This window comes from Zeus faber (assembly GCF_960531495.2).
Source record: "Zeus faber genome assembly, chromosome: 3".
In the NCBI taxonomy this organism is placed as follows: domain Eukaryota; kingdom Metazoa; phylum Chordata; class Actinopteri; order Zeiformes; family Zeidae; genus Zeus; species Zeus faber.
This window is the reverse complement of record NC_137190.1, coordinates 15,632,410-15,655,686: the sequence shown is the minus strand read 5'-3', so window position 1 is coordinate 15,655,686 and position 23,277 is coordinate 15,632,410. Positions and strand designations below refer to the sequence as shown.

At 42.1% G+C, this 23,277-nt stretch overlaps 1 protein-coding gene across 1 annotated transcript; it reads right to left on the bottom strand.

The window, feature by feature from the left end:
• Window positions 1–920: 920 nt before the first annotated feature.
• Window positions 921–20,001, bottom strand: fam120b (family with sequence similarity 120 member B; the record flags this gene model as incomplete). The annotated part of the gene is made up of 14 exons (XM_079997242.1): window positions 921–998; window positions 1,169–1,415; window positions 6,571–6,742; window positions 6,880–7,086; window positions 13,105–13,197; window positions 15,320–15,492; window positions 17,149–17,250; window positions 17,583–17,763; window positions 17,848–18,118; window positions 18,386–18,577; window positions 18,731–18,853; window positions 19,032–19,165; window positions 19,450–19,640; window positions 19,866–20,001. 14 exons carry the CDS (start codon window positions 19,999–20,001, stop codon window positions 968–970), a joined length of 2,253 nt encoding a protein of 750 aa, XP_079853368.1. The 3' UTR covers window positions 921–967.
• Between the last annotated feature and the right edge of the window lie 3,276 nt (window positions 20,002–23,277).

The window sequence follows — 23,277 nt, the reverse complement described above, 5'->3', positions numbered from 1 at the left end:
CTTCGGTTTCTCTCCTCCTTTTTTGCTCCTTCTTATTCCCGCTCTCTTTTGCTGTCACAATAACCATTCTGCCCTTCCTTCTCTGCCTTTCTCTCCCGACCCCCTTTTATTGTTTGGTTGTGATTCAGAGCGGGTTAATGTTCTCAGTTGTGTGTACGCTCTTGTGTGGATGTGTCGCCTGCCCCACCCTTGGACCTCTCCCCCCACAAACACCACCACACCCAGTCTTCTCAAAAACTGTCGAGCTACACACACACACACAGACCTCCTTGAACAAAAAATATCTATCCCCCACTTGGAGCATATAGTTCAGGGGCCATCCTGTTCTATTTGTGTTTTGATACATTAAATCCGGCACCACCTAAATAATGTGCACATTTCCTCTCTTTCAATCTGGGAGAGTCCACAGACCCTGAAACCCTAATTAATGGAGATCATGCTCAGCCTCTCCTTTGAGAAGCATCTATAAAAGAATAATAATGGTTTGATAGCCTTATCATTGAGATGTATTTTCTAGGAACCGAAAAATCCATGATGAACTGAAGTTTGGACCATTACTTAAGTGAAGGCGCATTTCTAACTCACTCAAAACATGTGACTCTGTGACAACGTCACTTTGCTCTGTGAAGAAGTGCACACGTGGGGACTACAGGTGGCATGTGGAGAAAAAGAAACATTTCAGGTCGATTTGTGTGAAGTGGCAATTCAAGTAATCCTAATCTCTCTAATCTGCCCCCTGCCATTTCTATACTCTGTGCATCCCTTATACAAACAGCCCTAGTGGCTAATTCACTAAAATGTTTGTTCAAAGTAACTCAACCCTTCCTCTCTTTTGATCATGTCTTTATCCATCCCTACCCTCCTTTTCATTCCTCACATTCCCCCTTTTTTCATGTTCTCAATGACTCTCCCCTAATCCTCTCCTCTTTCTTATTTTTTTTCCCCCCAGTACTCTGCCAGAGATGGGCTAAGTTCCTGGGCCTGGAGGCTGGGACCATCTGGAGGGGAGATAAGAGGATAATTAAGGAAATGGGAGCAGAAATGAACAGAGGAGAGAACAGGAAAGCTACCAAAAAACACAAAAACTGAATCACACGAGGAAGAGAGTGTAAGATAGACGAATAAATCGGAGCATCAGGGACGTTCGGCAACACTAGACAACACACACCTCGGGGCCAGCTGGTATCTCTGTCTGCTAGGGCGTCCGGTTTGTCCTCTCCGCTGTGCGAGAGGACGACTTGATGTCCTTAAGCTTTCATCACTGTAGCGGGGATGGAAACGAGGACCGTCCCCTCTCCCTCCGTGGCCTCTGCTTCGACCACTTTGGTCTCTTCTCACAATCCCTCCGTCCCTCCACCCGCCTCCTCTCCACTCGTCGCTCTCCCCGCATCCATGTCTGTCGGCCGAAGTAAATCCTAAAGAGACATAAACTCAGGGTTGGAGCTAAGATGCACGCAGTGGAATACGGTAGACTTCGTACTACTGTGTGCCCTACATTGCATCCTCGCTATATCCCCTAATTTCATCAGTTAATAGAAGGTCAGACTTGATGATTCTGGAGCCCTCATGTTTAGATTTATAGCCGCAACGCATCAGACCCACAGATCCCAGCTCAGATTTGGCCATTCCAACCGTCGGGGTCTGATTGTTCTGTAGTGTAGACAGCAGACTTGAGCTTCTCGGTCTGCCTGTGGATTTGCAACCAGTTGGGCAACAGTTTTTTAAAAAGATAATTTAATCTGCGCTGAGTTTTCCAGCGTACCATGGAAACAAGTCTACCAACGGCCGTAGAAAAAAGCAACGTGAGGCAATTTAAAATGAACCTCAGTTACAAGGGGAAATAAAAGGAGAATAACCTCTAATTAAGTAGTAAGGCGATATTTCTTGTTGGCCCCCTCTCAAGCTATGGATTTGTCCGGCTACAGCGTTTGTTTTTGTTTTTTTGTTCGGTTCTCGCGGTGTCTTCTCCTATAGACGCTGTTCACGCAGCAGAGCCGAGACTACCCTTCAGGTGTCACAGGCGGCGCTTGGTCAGAGTTATCTGGACAGGAATGTCAGGTGTCACGTCATGCCAGCCTTAGCAGTCGGGAGCCACATTTTTCACTGAAATTAGCACAGACGGTCTACACTGGTTAAGGCTACTACCAAAGTGTCAGTGTGACGGAATTAAGGCAAAATAAACTTTGTCAATGCTATCTGGTGGAAATTGCACATAATTACAATTTTAGAAAAGCGAAAGCATGGGTACAGAGTGTGTGGTGTACGGTGCCCGTGAGAACCTGAGATCTACGTTTGCTTTTTCTACGCATATATCTTTTATTACTGTATTAGTCTGACGAGGTCTTGTGACACCGGGGCTTCAGGAAGTCGTATAACACACGCCTCAATGGTTTTTATTCATTTCAGCCCTCGCGTAGATTTAACATCCGAGGGCAGCCATTTCAGTTTTGTCGAAGTATAATGGCGAGAGTAGACAGGCAGGGGAGATATTTGCTGAGGAGACTAAACATCAGGCCTCCCTCCAAACAAAAACCAAACCAAGCCCTTGACGATACCACATAGCGCCACCGCTACTCTCACACGCACAAACACAAATATACACACACACACGCACACGCGCACACGCACACACGCGCGTACATTCTGACACTCACACACACACACGGCATCTCCCCACAATTCTGTAGTAATGATTGGTGTCTGCGTCTGGCAGAAATGAAACACTGAAGTATAAAGAGTGTATCACGTTCCATCTATAAAACCAGAAACATCCTCATGAGACCCACAGACGTTGACTTGGACCGAAAGCAGACAGTTCGGCGCAAACCAGCGTCTACGCAGCAACATGGCACACGGTCACATTTCAGAGCTGCGCACAGATTTGGTGGGTCAGCGGGTCTAAAGAGAATTATCGGTTCAGGTTAGGGATCCTAAGACGACACTGTTTTCTATCACAGCACTCTCAGAGTTAGAGTCTGTCGGCTACAGTTTAGTTTGACATTTACAGAAAATAATCTGGATGTCTGGGATGTCTACACCACAGCAGAGAGGAGCACACGGAGGCAGCCTCGCAGACTAAAGAGAGTGTGGGGGGCTACCATGAAGTGCAACATATTCAAACTTGCTGAATAGATACCTGTGCTTCGCTACTGATCCCAAGGCTGTTGTTGTGAATGGGGTCAGTGCACTGTGGGGAGGCGGTGTGCCGAATGCTGGAAAAGTAGCTTGCGAGCAATCAACCTTCATATCCATGCGCTGGCACGACAAGTCACGGTTTGGAAAAGTGAATGAATAGTTAACGAATTAAACTGCCTGAGCAGCTTCTTCAGCACTTCAGATGAAATTAGTATCACTATCACTGAGCTGCTCAGCGGCAGCAGCACTGGATCGGTTCCAGTGAGTCTCCCCCTCTTAGTGTGTGCCACCCCGAGTAACCCTTCCACCTTTCCTGTTCAGAGCCCTAAATTCTGAATGCAGTTTTTTAAATAAGTTAAGAATTTAAGTTATGACTAGTCTATATTGCATGATATTAATATCCCATCTCCTAAGCCCTTTCCCACATGGAATCCATAACATTGCCGGATAAAAAATATCCGCCTAAGGCGGCAGGTAGTCATATTGGCCTCCTTTACGGAAAAGTTCTGTATTGAATCTGTTCCCAAAAATGTGACTGTTACGGAAACATTACATAATGCTCGTGCGAGAGGTGTCTAATATCACGCGAGACTAGGCAATACCACCGGTTTAAGGCCAGGATAAAACGTAAGAATATAAAGACCTGTCTCCGTAAAGACTGGATGTGTTTCAGTTTCTCGTCTTTACAGCCAAGCGCCACGGTTCGGATCGGACTCGCCATTTTTCCAAATGTTTCTCATTTTTTCAAATATTTGCACGGAATAAATATCCGTAAATACAATTTGTACTTTACGGCTCCACTTTACGGCAATGTTACTGCTTCCATTCCCACATACTTCCATTCACAGCCGTTCTGGCAATTTGCCGGAAATTATACTAGGTCGAGAGTGGGGAAATTTACGGAACAACTTTCATGGAACATGGGGACCGGTTCCTGTTCCCACATGACAACAATACCGAACATTTCCAGTAGATTTACGGCTTTCAGTGCAAGTGGGAAAGGAGCTTCAAAGTCAATTCGAAATACACTTGGAATGGCGAATGGAATGGAATGCTAAAAATCTTTTCTAATTAGTTGAGTAAGAACACTTTGTTTTAGCATCTGTTTGTGCTTAAATATTTAAACCAACTACTTCATACATAATAATCTTTACGAACAATTACTTAGTGCTGACATTTCTCTGAAAAGAGTGTTTGATTCAAGCCGTTAATGACTTGATCCCTGGCAAAAGCATAAAAATACAAATAATTAATCGCAGCTGCCTTTGTCAACATTTTCTGCATGTGTACTGCACAGACGAATTGCATTAGGTAAGTTTCAAAGCCTTTTACGGGTGAATAATACAAACGATCATTAAATTTAGAAGTAATGCACAAGAGCAGATCTTTAACTTGTTCATGTTGTACTCAACAGTTACTCTCTATATTCATTCCTTTCTTCCTTCATCCACTTCCCCTTACTCCTCTGCTCCTCACATCTAAACGATTCCACCGAACTCCAAAAGAGTAGAGGAAAGAATGGTTGAAAGAGGGAGGAAAAAACAAGGGCAAGACAAACATAAATAAAAACAAAAAGCAGAGGACGGCGGCCGAAGAGCGATGATAGAAGCAACAGAAGGGGATGGAACAAGAGAGATATTAAGAGGCACAAGGAGGCTGAGGGAGAAATGCAGAGAAGTCTGTAATCAGTTATTCTTGTTGTGTGTCTTAAAATAGAGCACCCCTAGCCTATAAACAGAAACCTACTATTACTGCTGCACTGACAAAGCAGGCCTTGAAGCCAGGCACGGGTGTGTGCGTGCGTGCCCGCTTGGTGGTATGTGTGTGGTCATAACACACATGGAGCTGGTTACAGTGTGGCCCTCTGGGTAATGTGGTTCAGTGATGGGCACCAGCGAACTACAACCACACATTCTGAAACTATCAGGCTAAAATATTCACTTCTATGTCGTAAAAGTGTGTCTTCCTTGGGTATTATCGCGACTATTTTGATAAAGATAGTGTCAAAGTACAGCATGAGATTCAAAATGTTATAGTCGTCACCCCACACATCAATGCTGGAGACCAATATCTTAAACAGCTGTTTCCACAGATATCACTGGAGGCCTCTTTGTGTCACAATGTAAGCCAGGATTTATCAAGAAAAAAAGACCCACTGCTGGGAGTCATTGATTTTCATGAGTTCAGACACATTTTTTCAGATCAATTTATTTATTGTATTTCAATACTTTTGGAATTCCAGTGCCTTTCCTGAAAAACGGTTTGGCTTAAAGTGGGCCTGTAATGCTCCTTTTTAAGTTAATGTGGGTCTCTGAGGTCCCCAAAACATGCTTTTGAAGTTTTTTTTGCTAAAAATACTCAGATTATGCATTAGAGCCATTCTAACAAACCTCTAAATCCATTGTGTTCCTGATGCTCTGTTTCAGTGGGTGGAGCCACCCTCCTGAGTCCACGAGTTATGTGAGCCAATGGTGTCTGAGCATGGCTTCCGGGTTTCGTTCTATTTACTCTGTAACTTTCACTGATTTCACCTTATCAGTCCACAAAAATCTGTTTCTTTCAAATCCGTCTGTCAAATTTGAGGTGAAAAATAAGCAATCCAGCTGCTGAATATTCACTCAAATTAGATCTAGAAGGGAAAATGTTCAAGTTCGTTCTGACTTTCGTTTCCGTGCTCCAAGCTTGTGGGGGAGACCGCACCGGGACTCTCGCACGTGGGGATTTTTTGTTTCGTGTAAACGTCGGAAAACAAAATCAAATAATATAAATACATCTACAATAAAAACATACAGTTTTTATTGGTTTTGTTTGGAGAAACGCACAGCGGATCGGATGGAGCAGATGACCATATTAAAAAAATCGGTGACGTCAAGCTCGTGCAGAGAGTAGAAAAAAACCTTTGAAAACTGAGCACTCATAGCGGTGGGAAGCCTTAGAGCGAATACTTTGTCATTAGTTTACCTCATTATTGGGGATTATTGGGGATGGTAGCTCAGGCGGTAGAGCTGGTGGTCTAGTGATCTAAAGGTTGCTGGTTCGATCCCAGGCTCCTCCTGCTAGCATGCTGTAGTGTCCTTGAGCAAGACACTTAACCCCTAATTGCTCCTGATGGCTGCGTCCGTCAGTGTTTGAACGATTGTAAGTCGCTTTGGATAAAAGCGTCTGCTAAATGTAATGTAATGTAATGTAATTATTTGATTTTGGCCACGGCTAATATGAACATCCCACATTGTAACAATATATATGACAGAAAATAAGGAAAAGCATAATAGTTTACATTTTTCCAGTTATCTCATTTAAAGGGGTTAAAGGAGATAACTGGAAAAATGTAAATTAGAGATGGTCAGAAAAAAAGAAAATTCCACCTGGCAATGAGTTTCCAAAGGGAAATACTAAAACACTGTATTTTGAAACACCTCTTATTCAGACACTCACCTGTGTGCATGGAACTAACGTGGGCTAGATTTCTAGGTCGGTGTTCCGAAGTGGTTTCATGCCAGCCCTCTGGTGCGCTGGTTCTGGGTCTGGACTGCAGAGATCTGCCCCTCTTCTCGCAGGCTTCTAGAACTTTCCCCCTGAGACGGAGGAACAGATCCGTACAGGAAGACTGGAGAAGGAAAATAGATAAACGATAAACACTACACTCACATTCATGGAGTCTGTGAAGGGTAACTAGTTATAAATATTTAACTCGGTCTACTAGTGATAAGAATCAAAAACTACAAGTGTTTCTGAGCCACTCACATCGCCGCTCAACAGCTCCGGGTGTGCGGCCCCAGAGTGGGCCAGCAGATATTTGGTGTGGAATAGCCGTCCGTCAAAGCTCCTCCACGGCATCAGGGCGTCAATGGACAGAGGGCAGCCGCTGGCACAGTTGGCCCCGAGCAGGTGACCGAGTCCTCGCACGTACAGAGATCCCAACTGCACCGCACGGCTGGACAGGTAAGGCAGCTGAGAGGAGACAAAAGAAAAAGACTGTTCAGCGACTTTAAAAGTCTCACACCTGCATTCATATCAACATGCCCGAACAACTATCATTATTACTTTTATCATTAGGTTTGGCCACGTCATTTTTCAGTTCGTCATTCTATCTACCTTAACAGTTGGTCACTGGATAAAATCTTAACGGAGGCTAGATTGGATATCTATTTATCTGTTTGCAACACACACGGTTTTCTTTCTTTTATGTAATACAAACCGTGCGTTCAATCACAAACAGTCACACGGGTTGTGGTAGGTGATGTATGCCGATAAACTTCAAAAAGCGAACAAAGGAGATGGGAAGGGGAAAGAAAGGAAATGGAGGCCAACGTGAATAGGAGAGGGAAGGAGGGTAATGGCTAACTGTAAAGACAGCAGTTGATAACAGCAGGCAGATGTTCTCCGTCTTTCTAAGTCAAAGTCTGTATCCTCTGCTCTCACCTGTCACTTGGAAGATAGCAGTGATAGCATAGCGGATAGATTACACACACACACACACACACACACACACACACACACACACACACACACACACACACACACACACACACACACACACACACACACACACACACACACACACACACACACACACACACACACACACAGCCACACTTGCCACCTGCTCCCAGTCAAACACAGCTTTACCTACAGCAAACAATGACCCCGTAAACAAATACAGACGCACACACACACACACACACACACACACACATATAGGGAGACTGACAGATAATAAGGATGCAGAGCATGTTAGATCAGAGACAAAGTGTAGCAAAGCAGCCAGGCTGTGAGAGAGAAATACTAAGTCCAGCGGGGTCAAGTGGGCTCAGTGTAAATAGCTCTGTTGCCGGCACTTTCTCCATCTCTCACACACAAACACGCACGCAAAAGCACACGCACACACACACACACACTCCTATGGGTTGGAATGTTGCAGCTACACTGGCACATCTCACAACACCTCTTATCACACACATCAGAGGTCGGTGGGATCAGGCTACTGCTGTCGACAAGAGTTAAGCACCTTATCTTACCTTTAGCAACACATGCTGAGTACACAGGTCTAGTGACTTGCAGGATCATTTGTTTTGTTGGTGTGCATCTGCTCTTCTGTGTGTTTAACAGCTACTAAAGTGCTGAGTCAGACAAGTAAAGGTTCATTCCCTCTTTCCCCCAGCTAATTTACTTGTAACTTAGTTGAAATCCTTCTTGAATAAAGTCTTTGAGATGGAACTCAAAGACCTTATTTAAATCAACGCCCAGCTCTAATTATCGTGTAGAAAACAGGCTACAGGCAAAAATACAAATTACTCTACGTAAGTATGGTAATTAAGCAGTAAAAATACATGGGTTTCCAACAAGGCAGCAAATGGAAGGGCTGTTTTCCAGACCAGGGCAAAATCAGAGCTGACTGTGTTATTTAAAGGTCACATATTATACTCCTTTTTAGCAAGTTAATATAGGACTCCGAGGTCCCCAAAACATGTCTTCAGAGTTGTTTGCTAAAAATACCACTTAGAATACGCATTCTAACCATTGTAACATGCCTTGATGCACCTCCTGTTCCCGGGGGGCTGTTTCCGTGTGTGTCGCTTTAAATGCAAATGAGTTGCTACGCCCCGTGCACCCCTCCTTGACTGTTTGTGGCTTGGGTGTGGGGGGGGAGACGACACCCAAGCCACGTTTTTATTGTTTTTTGTTTGGAGAAACGCGCAGAGCAGCAGAGATCGCTCTGACCGCGCAATGCACCGCCAAGCCTTTATTTTTTTTAGAAAGGTTATAAATACAGGAGATTTACGGGAAAATATTTAAACGGGGAGACAGCGGGGGAGAAGGGTAAAATAGGGGGGAATCCCGGGAAGAATGGGAAGGTTAGACAGGTATGCCTCAAAAACAGAAAAAGTAACACACAGCACAGCTTTTTTCTAAATACTTACATTTCCCTGGTCAGCAGTTTTGTCACGGACAGTTGGTATTGATTCCTCTTTCTTTTAAAAGATTTGTGCTGGTCCGTTCAACCAACAACAGATTAGTTCCCCTGCCTAGCTTTGACATAATGCTAGCGTGTCCGGCACATGAGCAAAACAAATGGCGCCCTGGCAAAGATATTGCTCCAGCTGTGGGTGGAGATACTCAGATGGGGGGCGGTTCTAATTCTAATGAGTCTCCAAGTGACGTAGGAGGGAGAGGCAAATATGAACAGCTTGTTGAATCACATGTTTTCTGAAATAGGGAGCCCTATCCCTATTTGTGTGTTAGTAGGCCCATCAGAGACCCAAATGTATGTGCACAAGCACTGAAAAATGGGTTTTTCATAATAGGTCCCCTTTAAAGCAAGGCACCAAGACCTTGTCTCCATCAAGGTCCTGACAAATGAGTTGAGTTAGGTTGTGCTCAGTTTATTGTTAAGCTGTTTAGGTGGGTAAATGATTACTCTTGAGGTATGCAGTTCGGCAAGTTGGAGTAAAAGGAGCAATAGACAACTTTTTTGCTTTTGCTTATCATTATAGCCCCTTTACTATTTGCACTGAGAGCCATAAATCTACTGTCGATTGGCATGATGTCGGAAAGAGATCTGGTCTCAATGTTCCGTCAAAGTCGTCGTGTTAATTTCCACACTCTTGACCTACTATAATTTCCGGGAAATTGCCGGGAAAGGACTGTGAATGGAACTGTGTGGTAATGGAAGCAATAACATTGCTGTAAAGTAGGGGTGGAGCAGAATCTAAATAAAACAAAAATATTGGGGGTCTACAAATATTAATTTTGTACAAATATTTTTAAAAATTATTTGTTTTCAGGAAGAATTGTCTTTCCTCCAGAAAAATGGCGAGTCTGATTTGAACCATGGCATTCGGCTGCAAAGACGAGAAACTGAAACACGTCCAGTCTCTACGGAGACAGGTCTTTATATTCTTAAATGTTGTTCTTTTTCTTCATAAAAATGACACTTAGACCCTAGACGTATCTTTTACAGTTAATGGTGCGGTGCGGGGACATCGGCACAAGTGCTCCGCTTGCCCGCCGGCTGCACCACAGTGCAGAGCCGGAGGGAGTGAGCGGACAAGGAGAGGTAGAACGGGTGGAGAACGTTCCTTCCCCAGAGGCAGAGAGTGTAGGACAGGTTGAAAATGACTGATTCTGTTGCCTCGTCTCGCGTGATACTAGAAACCTCTCGCAGGAGCGTCACGTAATATATCCGTAACAGTCATCTATTTGGGAAGAGATCTAATACAGAACTTTTCCGTAAAGGAGGCCAATGTGGGACGACTACCGCCTTTGCCGGATATTTTTTGTCCTCCCGGGAAAATGATCAATTTACAGCAGTGCGCCACAGGAAGCACAACCAATAGACCAATGTCAACAATTAGTGGAAATGCCAGCCAGTGGAGCAATCTACTCCACCTAGATCATAAACCCTTGAATATAAAAAGGACTCATTGAAATGGGTTTAGAAATTTTGACATTATAGTGCTTTTTATCCAAGAAAAATCGCAGCTCCCAGCTCCTTTTACTTTTATTTGTTTACAGTCTACTCTTGCTCGTTCCAATATGGCGGTGACTTTGAAGTAGGCCCGCGACGGGCCAAAACAGCCAATCCGACGTCTATGTATACATGTCTATGATTGCACGACCAAAAGAAATAAAATTAAACTAAAATTGTGACAATTTCAATTTACATGTGAACGTGCTTATTTCTTCTCTCTTATTTCCAAAGTGGTGGTGATCATTTCCACGGAGCGCTCTGAGGAAAACATAAAGCGATCCGGCTGTCTTTGCGACAGCGGCCCAAACAATAATACCACTCGGAAACGCTAAGGAGGAGTTGTCTCTTGCCCCTTTAAAGGAGTGTGGAGTTAGTGCCACTGTTAGACGCTGTGATTTATTTTTTATACAACGTGCAAAACAGTAAATGTGAGGAGAGGTCTAATAAAAACCTTGTTTCTGCCGATGCAGCGTCGCACCTCTGCCTCCCCACCACCACTCCACGGCATTCCTGCTTCTCCTATTGCTCTTACAGGGTTCTGCAGACATCCATGCAGATAGCTGCAAGGGCAAGACCCACTTTGCAGCACCTGCCACATGCTGCAGGTTGGCAAACACCAGGAAGCCGGTGATGGGAGGGTGAAATATGACACATAAGGCTTTTCCTTTAAGTGCAGATTACTAGTCGAGCTGCAGTATTCTCAACGGGTTTGAGAAACAATACAACCTTTTGACTGGGACAAGAATCTTTGGCCGTTTCTCTAGTCAATATTAGACAAGATAAATAAATAACTTTCTAAGTCACCAAAAGTAAGAAGAGGCATGAAATGATTCTAAAGTGATAAAAACAAGTCAGAGCCAATGTTTGGGCTAGTGCTACATCCTAGCTCTGGACCGCAGCGAAATAGGAGAAACCACAAACCAAAAACTGCATTTAAAGTGTTTAATGCCTTAAAACATAGCTACACTTAAGTAAACTAAATAATGGAAATGTACAGCAAAACTAAACTACATAATAGTATATGTGGGTTTCAAACATCAGTAGAACTACGTGAGCTGATAAATAATAATAAAGGCTGGATAAACCAAGATAAATCAAAATAAGTGTTTCCAGGGAGAGACAGCTCAGAAACCCTGTCAACCAGAATGACGATTTATAAACCAGTTTAAACTGGTTTATGAACCAGTTTAGGACAACAAGGACGGGTAACAAGACAACTGTCCGTTTAGAGCCTAAAATAATCATTTATTATTATTATAAAAAAATATATTTTATTATATTTAATATATAATAATAATAATAATAATAATAATAATAATAATAATAATAATAATAATAATTAAGTAGTTGAATGTTTCCTGAAAAATCTCCTCATCATTGCTTGAGGATCCAGCACCCAGACCAAAGTTTGAGTAAAGTTAAGTGTGATTCATATAACTGAGTTTAATAAGTAATGAGTGTGCCAGCTCATGTATACATTGTGTGAGCAGGTTATTTAGAACAGGGCAAGTCAAATTGCTGCGCCACCTTGGTATGAATTGCATACAGTGGGAAAGTAAAGACAGAACCCATAGGCCATGTTCAATTCATGGACATGCTGTAGGCGTGCAGTGTTTAAGTGTTGTTTGAATTGACTACAGAACCAGAAGCCTTGACTGATTTTTCTAAAGCTAATAAAGGGGGAAAATATAACAAAATCTCCAAAATACCAGGAAAAGGGTATATTGAACTTGTAACTGCCGTTTCAGACGAGATGACAGTGATGATTTGACGCGTTATGTTGGGCTGTGTCAATATATATTTTAATTTACCCTCATTGGAATTACAATTGGCTTTCTATGGAGATTTATTTCCAAGAACTCTATAAGCAATGTTCACTGTGTTGTTTCATGTATTTACAATAATTTCATAGCATCTTTACCTGGCAAAAAAGCGATTACAATTACGACTACTACTATAACAATTACTATTGAAGCTTTCTACTACATTCAAGATCCAAGATTAAAGATTCAAAATATTTGTCACATTCATATTGTACTGTACACTATGTGGTGAAATGATTTTAGGCAAAATCCAGAGATTGTGCTGGGCAAAGTAGTAATATATATAAGTAGTTATATATATAAAAACAATGATAAAGAATAAAATAAAACACTCAACACTCATATTTTAGAACCTTGGTTCCGAATTTGTGCCGCCAGTACAGTTTCATTTGGTTCTGGTGTAAAACAACATCTGAAGCAAAAGGAAGCTAAAATAGCCCAGTCGCACGTGTTGCTGATGACGTTGGCAAATTTTTTATATCCTGAGAGAAATCTTTGCTTTTTTCAATCTCATTGATTGATTGATTGATCTTTTTCAACCTTTTGGGGTACTTTTTATTGCTGCCTCCCATTGAATTATTAAAAAAAAATAAGCTTGTGTGCAAGGTTTCTTATTTTTTCCATTTCTCGGTGTGAATACAACTTAATGCCATGCTGAAATTCCCCTTGACTGACCTTAATACGCTGCAGCTCCTGGGGTGACTTGTGTCTTAGGCATACAGCCTGGCTCAGATAAGCATCCACGTCCTCTAGGGACAGATGTTGAACCTAGTAAGACACACCCGCGCGCACACGCACACACACACAATCACACACAAACAAACACACACACACATATACAATCACATGCAAACAAACACACACACACACACACACACACACAAACACACATATACAATCACACACGCAAACAAACACACACACACTCTCACTCTCTCACACACACACACACACACACACACACACACACACACACACACACACACACACACACACACACACACACACACACACACACACACACACACACACACAGGAAAAGTGTATGATGAGGAATTTTAAATCACATCCCAATCTGTTTATAACTTTTCTGTTTTCTGTGTTGGTCTGTTTGTTTTGTCTGCTCTCTGCGCTGTAGTTAAACACAGATAGAAACAAAGCTGCTTGTCAGACACAAGGTTGCCTAGCTGTGTGTACAAAACAAACAAACCCTGGAGCAATTTGAATGGAGTAATGCCAATTGAATTTGAATGGAGCAGGAGAGAAAGGGCAGACAGAAGTTCATGACTACATGATTATTCAATTTCAGATTGAATAAGATTAAAGCCTCTTTAAATGGATCTTTCTGCCTGTCTTGTAATCTTTTATTTCCGTCTGCAGATTCTGTGTCTGTTTACATGATTTGGTTTGGCTGTCTCATTGCACATGTGTCTGTCTGAACAGACACGATGAAATCACCCATCGCAGAACTTGACGAAGAGGTCTGAGTTTTTCAAACAAAAAAAAAACAAGGGAGATTAGAAATTAATTTGGCAACAAACGTGTTTTGACTTTAACCATTCGACTTCTACTTTGATGTACTTTAAGTATAAAATCAACAAGGAAAGTCAATTGTCGCAATTATTGTCTGTCAATACTGGAGATATCTGACAAAGACAGAGGTAACCTAGAAGTGTGATGTTTTGGTTATTCTAATCACATTGGAATAAGAATAAATGTTGTTGTTGTTGTTTTTTAAATATATATGTTTTATAATAATAATAATAATAATAATAATAATAATAATAATAATAATAGTTTTCAAGACACAATGGTTCCAAAGTCGCTATTAGCAAAGACTATAAACAACTTTTACAGAGGGGACATTTGATCCTGGACTGATTACAGTTCAAGGAGATGAAGTTATGAGATAATAATTACAGAGTTCAGATGCACTGAGGAAAACTGGTGATGAAAAGCCTTTTTCAAGCTGTTGAACAGGTGATGGAAAAGTCAATTAAACAGCTATAAAAGAATAGGCCTAAACAGTCCCATTAAATATCAGAGAGCAACATTTAAAATGGCAATTAAATGACACCTTCAAATTAAGGACAAATATTGTACTTAAATGAATTGAAGCTTGAAGAGCAAGCCTCTCTTGGTTAGACTTGGCACTCAATGGATACTGAGGATCCAGCCGTGACAAAACAACGTGAAAAAGACTGTCAACAAGTGGTGTTTAGCTTTGCATCACATGTTGACAAAGCAGCCGTTTACTGGCTACACAGGTATTGGCTTGATTGTCTTTAATCGAACACATTCAGCAGCTTTATTTTGAAACATGATCTGCACAAAAGAGCAGAGTACGTCTTGGATTAGAGACATTACATTCTAAGACGGATGATGTCCATTGTTTTCAGGGGCGGCATCAAATGGGGGGCTTCTATGATGTATATCAACCATTGTATTTAAAATGTGAAGTACAACATTGAGAAATAGTTCTCTGAAAGAGGTTGCAAATACCGAATTCAGTACTCAGACTTCATTCTAGTCCATATAGAGGTGGTTGCATTTCGAAATTAAAATATGTCATGGGGACAGAGAACATTAGTCCATGTAATATGATTAAATTTAGAGATGCTTCATAATGAGGCACCATTTCAAATGGACAAAAAGACAAAATAATTAAAAGATTTGATAGATTGCCGGAAGCAAAAACCTTTGATTGTGCTTTAACCTTTACTTACTGTACGTGTACATATGGATTTTTGTTCATCACAAGGTCCGTAACCTTTGTTACATGCCGTCCCTGCCAGCTCTCTGTTCTTTCTTCCGTCATTATCCATTGCTTGTTATCAAGCAAGGCAGAACTATCAAAATATCTTTAAAAAAAAAAAAAAGAATACACTACCTGAAGAACTATGTAAGTGACCAGACAGAGCGTTGCCAGGAGATAATCTTCAATAGTTTCATGCAGCTCAGAGAACTCCTGGCAGTCGAAGACAGACAAGAAGGATGCCAGACGGAGATCAGACACTTCAGGACCGCTGCCAAACCATAACGCCTCCAAACTTGGCTGATTGCCTGCATGGGGCACATAGAGAGAGGGAGTCCAGCACTGTGGCGTTTGACTGAATTCACCGCAGGATTTCTGGAAAACATATTTAACTTACTGGACACCAACGATGCCATTTACCCTCGTGCTCTCGACACAGTGATAAACAGCGCAGCACTGGGGGCAATTCTGACACAGACAACCAAGGAGTTGATTCATAACCCCGGATTTAATAAGTTAACATTTTGTTCAGTAAAATTGAATGCACTGGTGGATGGAGGCCTGATGAGTGACATAATTTGCTCCTTAGGACACAGGGGCGAATTCACACAAGGATTGCGTTGGTTTTTGCGGCTGCTAAACCTGCACAAATAACACAAAAAGCACCCGTGTAATTCACAAAGCACCGGGAAAAGTTGAAATGCAGCCCTAACTGTGTGGCCATGCAAACAGCGTCTCTGTGTTCCAGTGCTATTTGTGTGTATTTCAACTAGGTATTATGCACACATTTGCCACAAAATTGGCCCCTCTCTATGCAAATGAACCTCGTTGCAAAAAACGTCCAATTCACACACACCGGCGCTAATAGCTACACACAGTTAGCGTGAAATCATTAGCGTCTGCAGAGAGCTGGTGGTAAATGCGCAGACAAAAAAAATAAAAAAATGGCAGCAGCTTCAGTGCCTCCGCTCCACACCCGATCAAACCTCGTTGGGGGGGGGGGCTTGCCGGTGTATAGCCCCATCAGGATTTTGCAGAGCACCGGTGCTGCACCCCCAAGGATTTCCTTACAATTATACATTTTCATGAAACACTTTAAATCAAAATAACTACTGTCCGACAATAATTATAGGTTTTATATTTATTTAAGACTGATCTTTCGTAAAATAGGCAAGTGTAGAGCAGTGGAGTAGTAAATGTGTTATGAGATATATAATTTCACTAAATATATGTATGCTTGTATGAATATTTATGTGACAAATAAACATCTTGAATCTTGACTCTCCATGAGGCATTTATGCTTTGCCTGCCTGTTTCCCATCGCTCCAAATAAAAGGATTGTTTTTATTATTTTAGATGGATTTGTACCACCCGGTGACGCACGAATGCATGGATTATTTACTTTGCCATGTGGATAATGGGGATCAGATGCAAAACAAGGGCAAATTGCACTCAGCAGCAAAACTTAATGGCCGTGTTTGCGCTGTCATATCATTAGAGCAAATCTTTTGACGCTAAGACGCCGCAGATAACGGCCGCAATTGATGAGCAAATCATGGTGCTATTAGCGGCCACAATCCATTCTTTGTGAATTCACCCAAAAGAGTTTCCCATCTAGAAGATTAGCGAGTTCCTTTGTTCTCCAAAAGTTACAGTTCCAACTTTGCTGTTGGATGAAAACCATCTCATTAGAATTTTTGATTTAATTTTTGAATAAATTAACTGAGGATCATGTTAGTGTGCCTGTCAACAATGTAGAATCCCTCAGAAAATGACCAGATTTGATTGTTCTTGATGTTGACTGATTGTTCATTGTTGTATCTGCATTGCAGCAGTTCTTCAAAGTGTGCCCTTTATTCTTAGAATTACATTTTCCCTTCTCCTAATAAGCATTTCTGCAGACACAAGGATTTTATACAACAAACGCAAAATCTAAGTATACAAAAAACTAGTGGACATAGTACCTGGGAGGCTGGGTGGAGCCGGGTAGATTATCTCAGGCTCCTTTAGAGGGTTTCCAGCAAAGACAAACCATTCCTTGACAGCTGGCATCTCCGTACTAGAGTCTGAAAACACAAGAAATCAAGCGGGTCGAGTACAACACCACTGTCAGGCACAAGAGCCATGTAAAACTTTTTGTAAGGTAAGTCAATTTATTACCAAATGATGGGTTATCAAAATAACTTCATGCTTCAATGTGTTTCTGTCATGCCCATAGTATTTGCATGCTTGTGCAGAAGTATGTTACATCTTAATCGTATCTTGCCAGTTTGTCGGCATTCTATTTATTTTTATTCTGTCTGATGTTCCTTGTTGTGCATTATTTGTATTTTTCTTTTTTTAACATAAATGGGCAATGTGCTTATGTATGAGATGTATTGTACATTAATGTCCCTACTGTTGTTCTTGTGCAGAAGCAGTCCATAGACGCGTTGCCTGCAACCTTTATAAACCAAGGCCTGAGGCATCAACTCAGCGTCCTCTTCATCCTCCAGAGTGTTGCTACATTCAACCACTCCCCCAAATACAACGTTGTAAACCAGGAAGTCCTCTGCCATTATGTGCTTCTGTCTGCACACCTGAGGAAACAAACAATCAAAATATTAAACCAACTTCTGGAATTATATTTAAAGCAGAATTACATTTTGGTAGCCGGGGTGTACCTTCAATATTTCAGGACTAACATATCCCTCCATCACACAGGGAGAGCCAGGAGAGAAGCCTTGGATGTCAATGCCCTGAGGAGCTTCTTGTCCAGGTAGTAAGTAGGAGCGAACTCCTCTCTCAAGGAGCTCTCTGTCTGGAGCTGGCAGATCCAGTGACTCAGGGATAAGCACAGCCTTCCCCAACTCATTGCCCCACACAAAACACAAGAGGTGGGCTAAAGCAAACACCTTCTCCCCCATAGAAGCACTATCGGTTCCATGATTTCTCCTGGGAAAGAGACAGCTTAAATGTATTAGTTATTACTGGTATTTCACGTGGATTATTGTTGTGGATAAAAAAACCAAATGATCATTTTAAAAGATAGTTGTTTGTTACTTCAATAGAGAATGTCTGATACATTGCACTCCAGCTGGGTGAACATCAAATGGCACCTCTGTGCATCTTAATGAGGTAAAAATACTAAAGAAAACTTATTTATTATGTTTAGGTACCACAAAAAATTGCATCAGAATAAAACTATAGCTCAATAGAGACCTGTATGCTGCCACCGCATTGCTCCTAAAACGCTGCATTCGCTCCTCCGACACAACATCGTTGCCCAGAAGACAGGCCAGCAGCGGCAGCTGGGAAACAGTTAAGCCCAGGGATCGGCAGACTGTTTCTCGATTGTAGAGGATGGTGGTCATTCTATCTAGACACAGCTTGGACACCGAGAGGTAGGGGGCACTTTGAGAAGATAAAAAAACAAAGTTAAATCTTTTGTATTAGTTGACATTAAAAAATACATAATGTGAATGTCATGGTGGTACCACCTTGCATATACTTTGTCTCTAAAACAAAAATGAAAACAGAAATACCAGTGACATTAACTTCTGAAACCTGTCAAAGATGATGAAGTCCGAGTCCTGTCCCAGAATGCCCATGCAACCATGGAGACGAGCGTAGCTAGCAATCTCATAATCTGCCTCTCGTACTGAACAATATACCTCCTGGCCCAAGGACCTGAAACAACATATGCCCAGGTGAGAGATGATAACATACAATACCAGAAATGACAAAACTACCACTTGGCAACAGAGGAAATTATGTAAATATGACCAGTGCAGTGTGATCAATGAGTCTGGGAGATATACAAAATCAGAAGAATACCCATCGAATATTATCATATAGACTAGCTAACCTGAGGCCAAACGGCGTGAAGGATGCCAGGCCAGAAGGAAGACAGAAATACTCCCGACTGGGCTGCCCTCCATGTGCCTTGATTTGACAGAACAGTTTGGAGATTTCTTTACAGACTCTGAGTCTCCTTTTAACCTGTGGAGAGAGGATGTTGTACGAGCATCTTAAAATTAAGACTTAAGATAGGCTTGACCGTAATGTAGAATCTTAAGTTAACAACAGTGGTAAATAACTAGGAGCTGCTGTAACCAGATCTTAGGATATGTATATGGCACCTACAGGAGGAGGTGCGATGAGTTATGATGCATGCTGAATTAGGGGGAGACACATGTACTGTAGAAATGTTTTAATTTCAACGGATCACATTTTTTTGGACAGAGGTACTTCTGAAACACACTGGATTAAGTGTCCTTCCTTACCCACTCCCGCCTCTTCTGTTCCTCTATCACCCCATCGAAGAAAAAGACCAGTCTGATGCCCACAGAGGTGAAGGCCTCCACCCAGCGCTCCAAGAGGCCCATGTACTCATTCCACTGACCGCCACACACCCAGTCCTTACAAGAATACCAGTGACGCAAGCAGGCCATACCATCCACCACTAATGTGGGATCTGTAGGCACAACATTGAAATGTAAATGAAGGCTGGCAGGAAATGCAGTTTCTATCTTTTCAACATACCATTCTTGTTTACTTGTGATCATTGGCATATTTTTTGAATAAGCCATACGCAATGATAGGATACTACAACTCCCACTATTACTACTACCGGTCAGATCAATTCAACAAATAATTTAGTTTGAAATTGCAGAATTGCAGAGGCTGAAATAAACTCAACCGGTTGTGTTGGATGCAGTTGTGCAGCCGTGCCGTTGTTTGGCTCTGTGTTGCCCAGCCATTTCTGCCAGGTTTACGGTCACACAGGCCTCTGGACAGGAATGCTCCATGAAATGCTGAAGACCCTTCACGCCCATTTCTATGGAGACCAGCGTGGCGGAGGGACAGAGGAAGGGGGACTTTTAAACAAGTTTCCAAAAAGCACTCCATTTTAAACGCTCCACCTTAACATTCAACTCGTAAATATATGCATTGGAATGCACAAAAGAGCGCAAATTGGTGACCGAGGCGTATTGTTTACTTTTAGGTTAATTGTATATTGACTATTTTCCATCAATCAATCTATCTATCTATCTATCTATCCATCCATCCATCTACCTGTCTATCTTTATATCTATATATTTGTCGGTCGGTCTATCTATCTATCTATCCGCCCATCTATCTATCCATCCATCTACCTATCTATCTTTATATCTATATATTTGTCGGTCGGTCTATCTATCTATCTATCTATCTGTCTATCTATCTGTCTATCTCTCTTTCTGTGCAGTGCCCCTGTGTAACACTAAGGAAATATCCCAAGAGCAGCGATTCGATCTCTAAAAGAAAGTCTACGAGGCTAAAGTCTAAAAACGGAAGCTATTTGATTCGTGGCTAGCTGAGTAGCTGCTTCAATTGATATGTCAAGTTACACACTGACTAGCAATAACAATCCATTTAAACTATCGGACGATATGCCCGTACCTGACACGCATTCAACTTACTTTAAAGGCAATGTTTGCAACATGAAAGTCTCAGCGTGGCGGCGGGCAGCCGTCGTGAGGAAGGAGCGGGATTATGCAAATTACTTCCGCCTGCTACGCCCGACGTCACCGCAAAACAAAGTGCACGTGCTCGGCGCATGGCAAGCGAGAGCGATGTTTGTTGTACAAGTTTTGAATCCCCGGTCGCTCTGACGACGTTGTTATTGACGCTACTAGGTAAATGTTACACGTTTAATTGATTTTATATTGCATTATTGCAATATTAAGATAAGGTAAAAAAATTATATATATATTTGTCGAGAAAGACAAAAACCTCTGCGTGCGTTACAAATAAATACACTAGCGCGTCTCCCAGATGACGCTCAGATGAAGGCTTGGTCTCATAATTGGTCGGTGAAATTCATGTTTTATTCCATTAGTAGTTGTGTTCAGAATGCTTTTTCCCGAGGAAAAACCTTGCTTACATGTTTGTTTAATGACTTTTTGCCTACTGCGTTGTGTCTTCTGAAAATAACAAAACTATTATCCCAAAGTAAACTCAAACAAAGGCAATATCCGAAAAGGCAAAGGCAATAAGCAAGTTGTTGTTGACAATTCCTGGTCATTGCTAAGAAAGGGCCATTTGGACCCTGCAGTGCTTCTCTGCATCCAGAGTATAAACAGAAATAGGTAAATTATCAAACTGAGACTTGTGTGGTATTGATTAGAGTTGTAAGCTTTTAAGTCTACCTTCTACACAGAATACCCCAGGAATACAGCATAGGCCATATGCTGGCTACCAGTCCAGATGTCAGCATCTGTCCTTCCCCAGCCAGATGCTCTGTGGACCCAGGGAGTCTCTTCATTGTATTATTATGTGTCCCACGATGCAGCACTCAGTGTATGGGTTTGTTGTCTATTCATTGTGGATCTTTTCATCTTTCTCCTCCTGCACCAACTCTGCACTCTCCACCCCGCCCCACCTACCCCACCCCACACACACACACACACACACACACACACACACACACACACACACACACACAGGACCTATACTCAATAACCTTTCCTCTCCTCTGTCTCTCCCCACCCCTCCCCCTTTCCACTCATCCACTTGACAAAGCTTGACTCAGGAGAAACAGAGGCAGATGTCCCAGAAGCACACGACTGCCCTTTACTCGCCTCCCCACACCCTCCTTTTGCAGAGGCTCAGCAGTTAACCCCCCCTGAAATAATTGACGACGCAAAACACACACACACACACAAGCACACACGCACGCACGCACGCACACCCACACACACACACACACACACACACACACACACAAACCTGCCTCGCATCCTTTTTGAATACAAACAAATCGCCCACTGCGCTCTGAGACCCCTACCTCATGGCTCCCTGAAGGTCTAAGGCCTCTCATTTGGGAACCCCAGCCACAGAAGGATTAGCCTGACCAGCTGCCAAGAAAGATACTGGTCCCTGGACTCTGACACCAGTTGTGACCCTGGGGTGGCTGAGATCACGGGGGACATGGAGAGATTTAGATAGCGTTTGGTGTATATGTGTGTGTGTGTGTGTGTGTGTGTGTGTGTGTGTGTGTGTGTGTGTGTGTGTGTGTGTGTGTGTGTGTGTTGGACAACTGTTGCACTACAGATTTGGGCATTGATGTGTTTGATTGGAAACATAGGCTATGTATCAAATATTTATTTACATATTGGGGAGGCATTATACTATTTTGGTGATGTTTCGGGGTTTAGCTACTTATCCTTTTGAGTCCCATACTTATACAGTATAGTGCACATATGGGACACAAAAGATAGAGAAAACAGTAAATGCCATCACCTATTTATTTACATTTTTTTTAAATAACTCACTGACAACTCACCATGAGTAGCTGCACTTTACACATTGAACAAGAAAACAACACTTTAACTCCACGGTCAGAGATCATCAAGATTCAATTAAGTAAACCCCCCCCCCCTTTTTTTTTAACAAAGCAGGTAATTACCTCATTATGAAAACAAACTGGGTCTGTCAGGTAGACTATGCTTATTTTAGAAATGGACTGATTATAATTGAAATTTGGCAGAAAGAAAAGGTGAGTTGGTTTCTATCTTAACTTAATGACTTGGCTGCACATCTATCAACAATGGATTGAGCCGCACAACTCAATATCATAATAATCAGTGTCACACATCTATTACCTCTTAATGAAATAATGCATTTTAAAAAAATAGGCTACTTTAAAGCAATAAATCAAAGCACTCTAACAGAGGAGTGAAACAATAGGCAACTCCACTCTATAAATGTGCTTTTTGATTTCTGTTGGTAGCTGCAAGGTTGCATAGGAAAACAGAAGTAAGGGACCCACTTGTTCTGGCTTAAATTGAATGACCCGTAAAGGGTATCATACTCCCTGTGGACTTTAATTATATAACTGCAGACCAAAACACACTTCCCCTGTGTTTGTGTGTGTGTGTGTGTGTGTGTGCGGGCGTGTGTGTGTGTCTGTGTGTGTGCATTAGTGTGTTTGTGTGTGTGTGTGGTTGATGTGATGGTGATGAATCTGAGGTTCCCACGAAGGCCATCCATCCATTTCTCCACACATTTGAGCGCACACACGCACGCCCGCACTCTCACACACTTTAGTAGTGACCATATGGCCACCT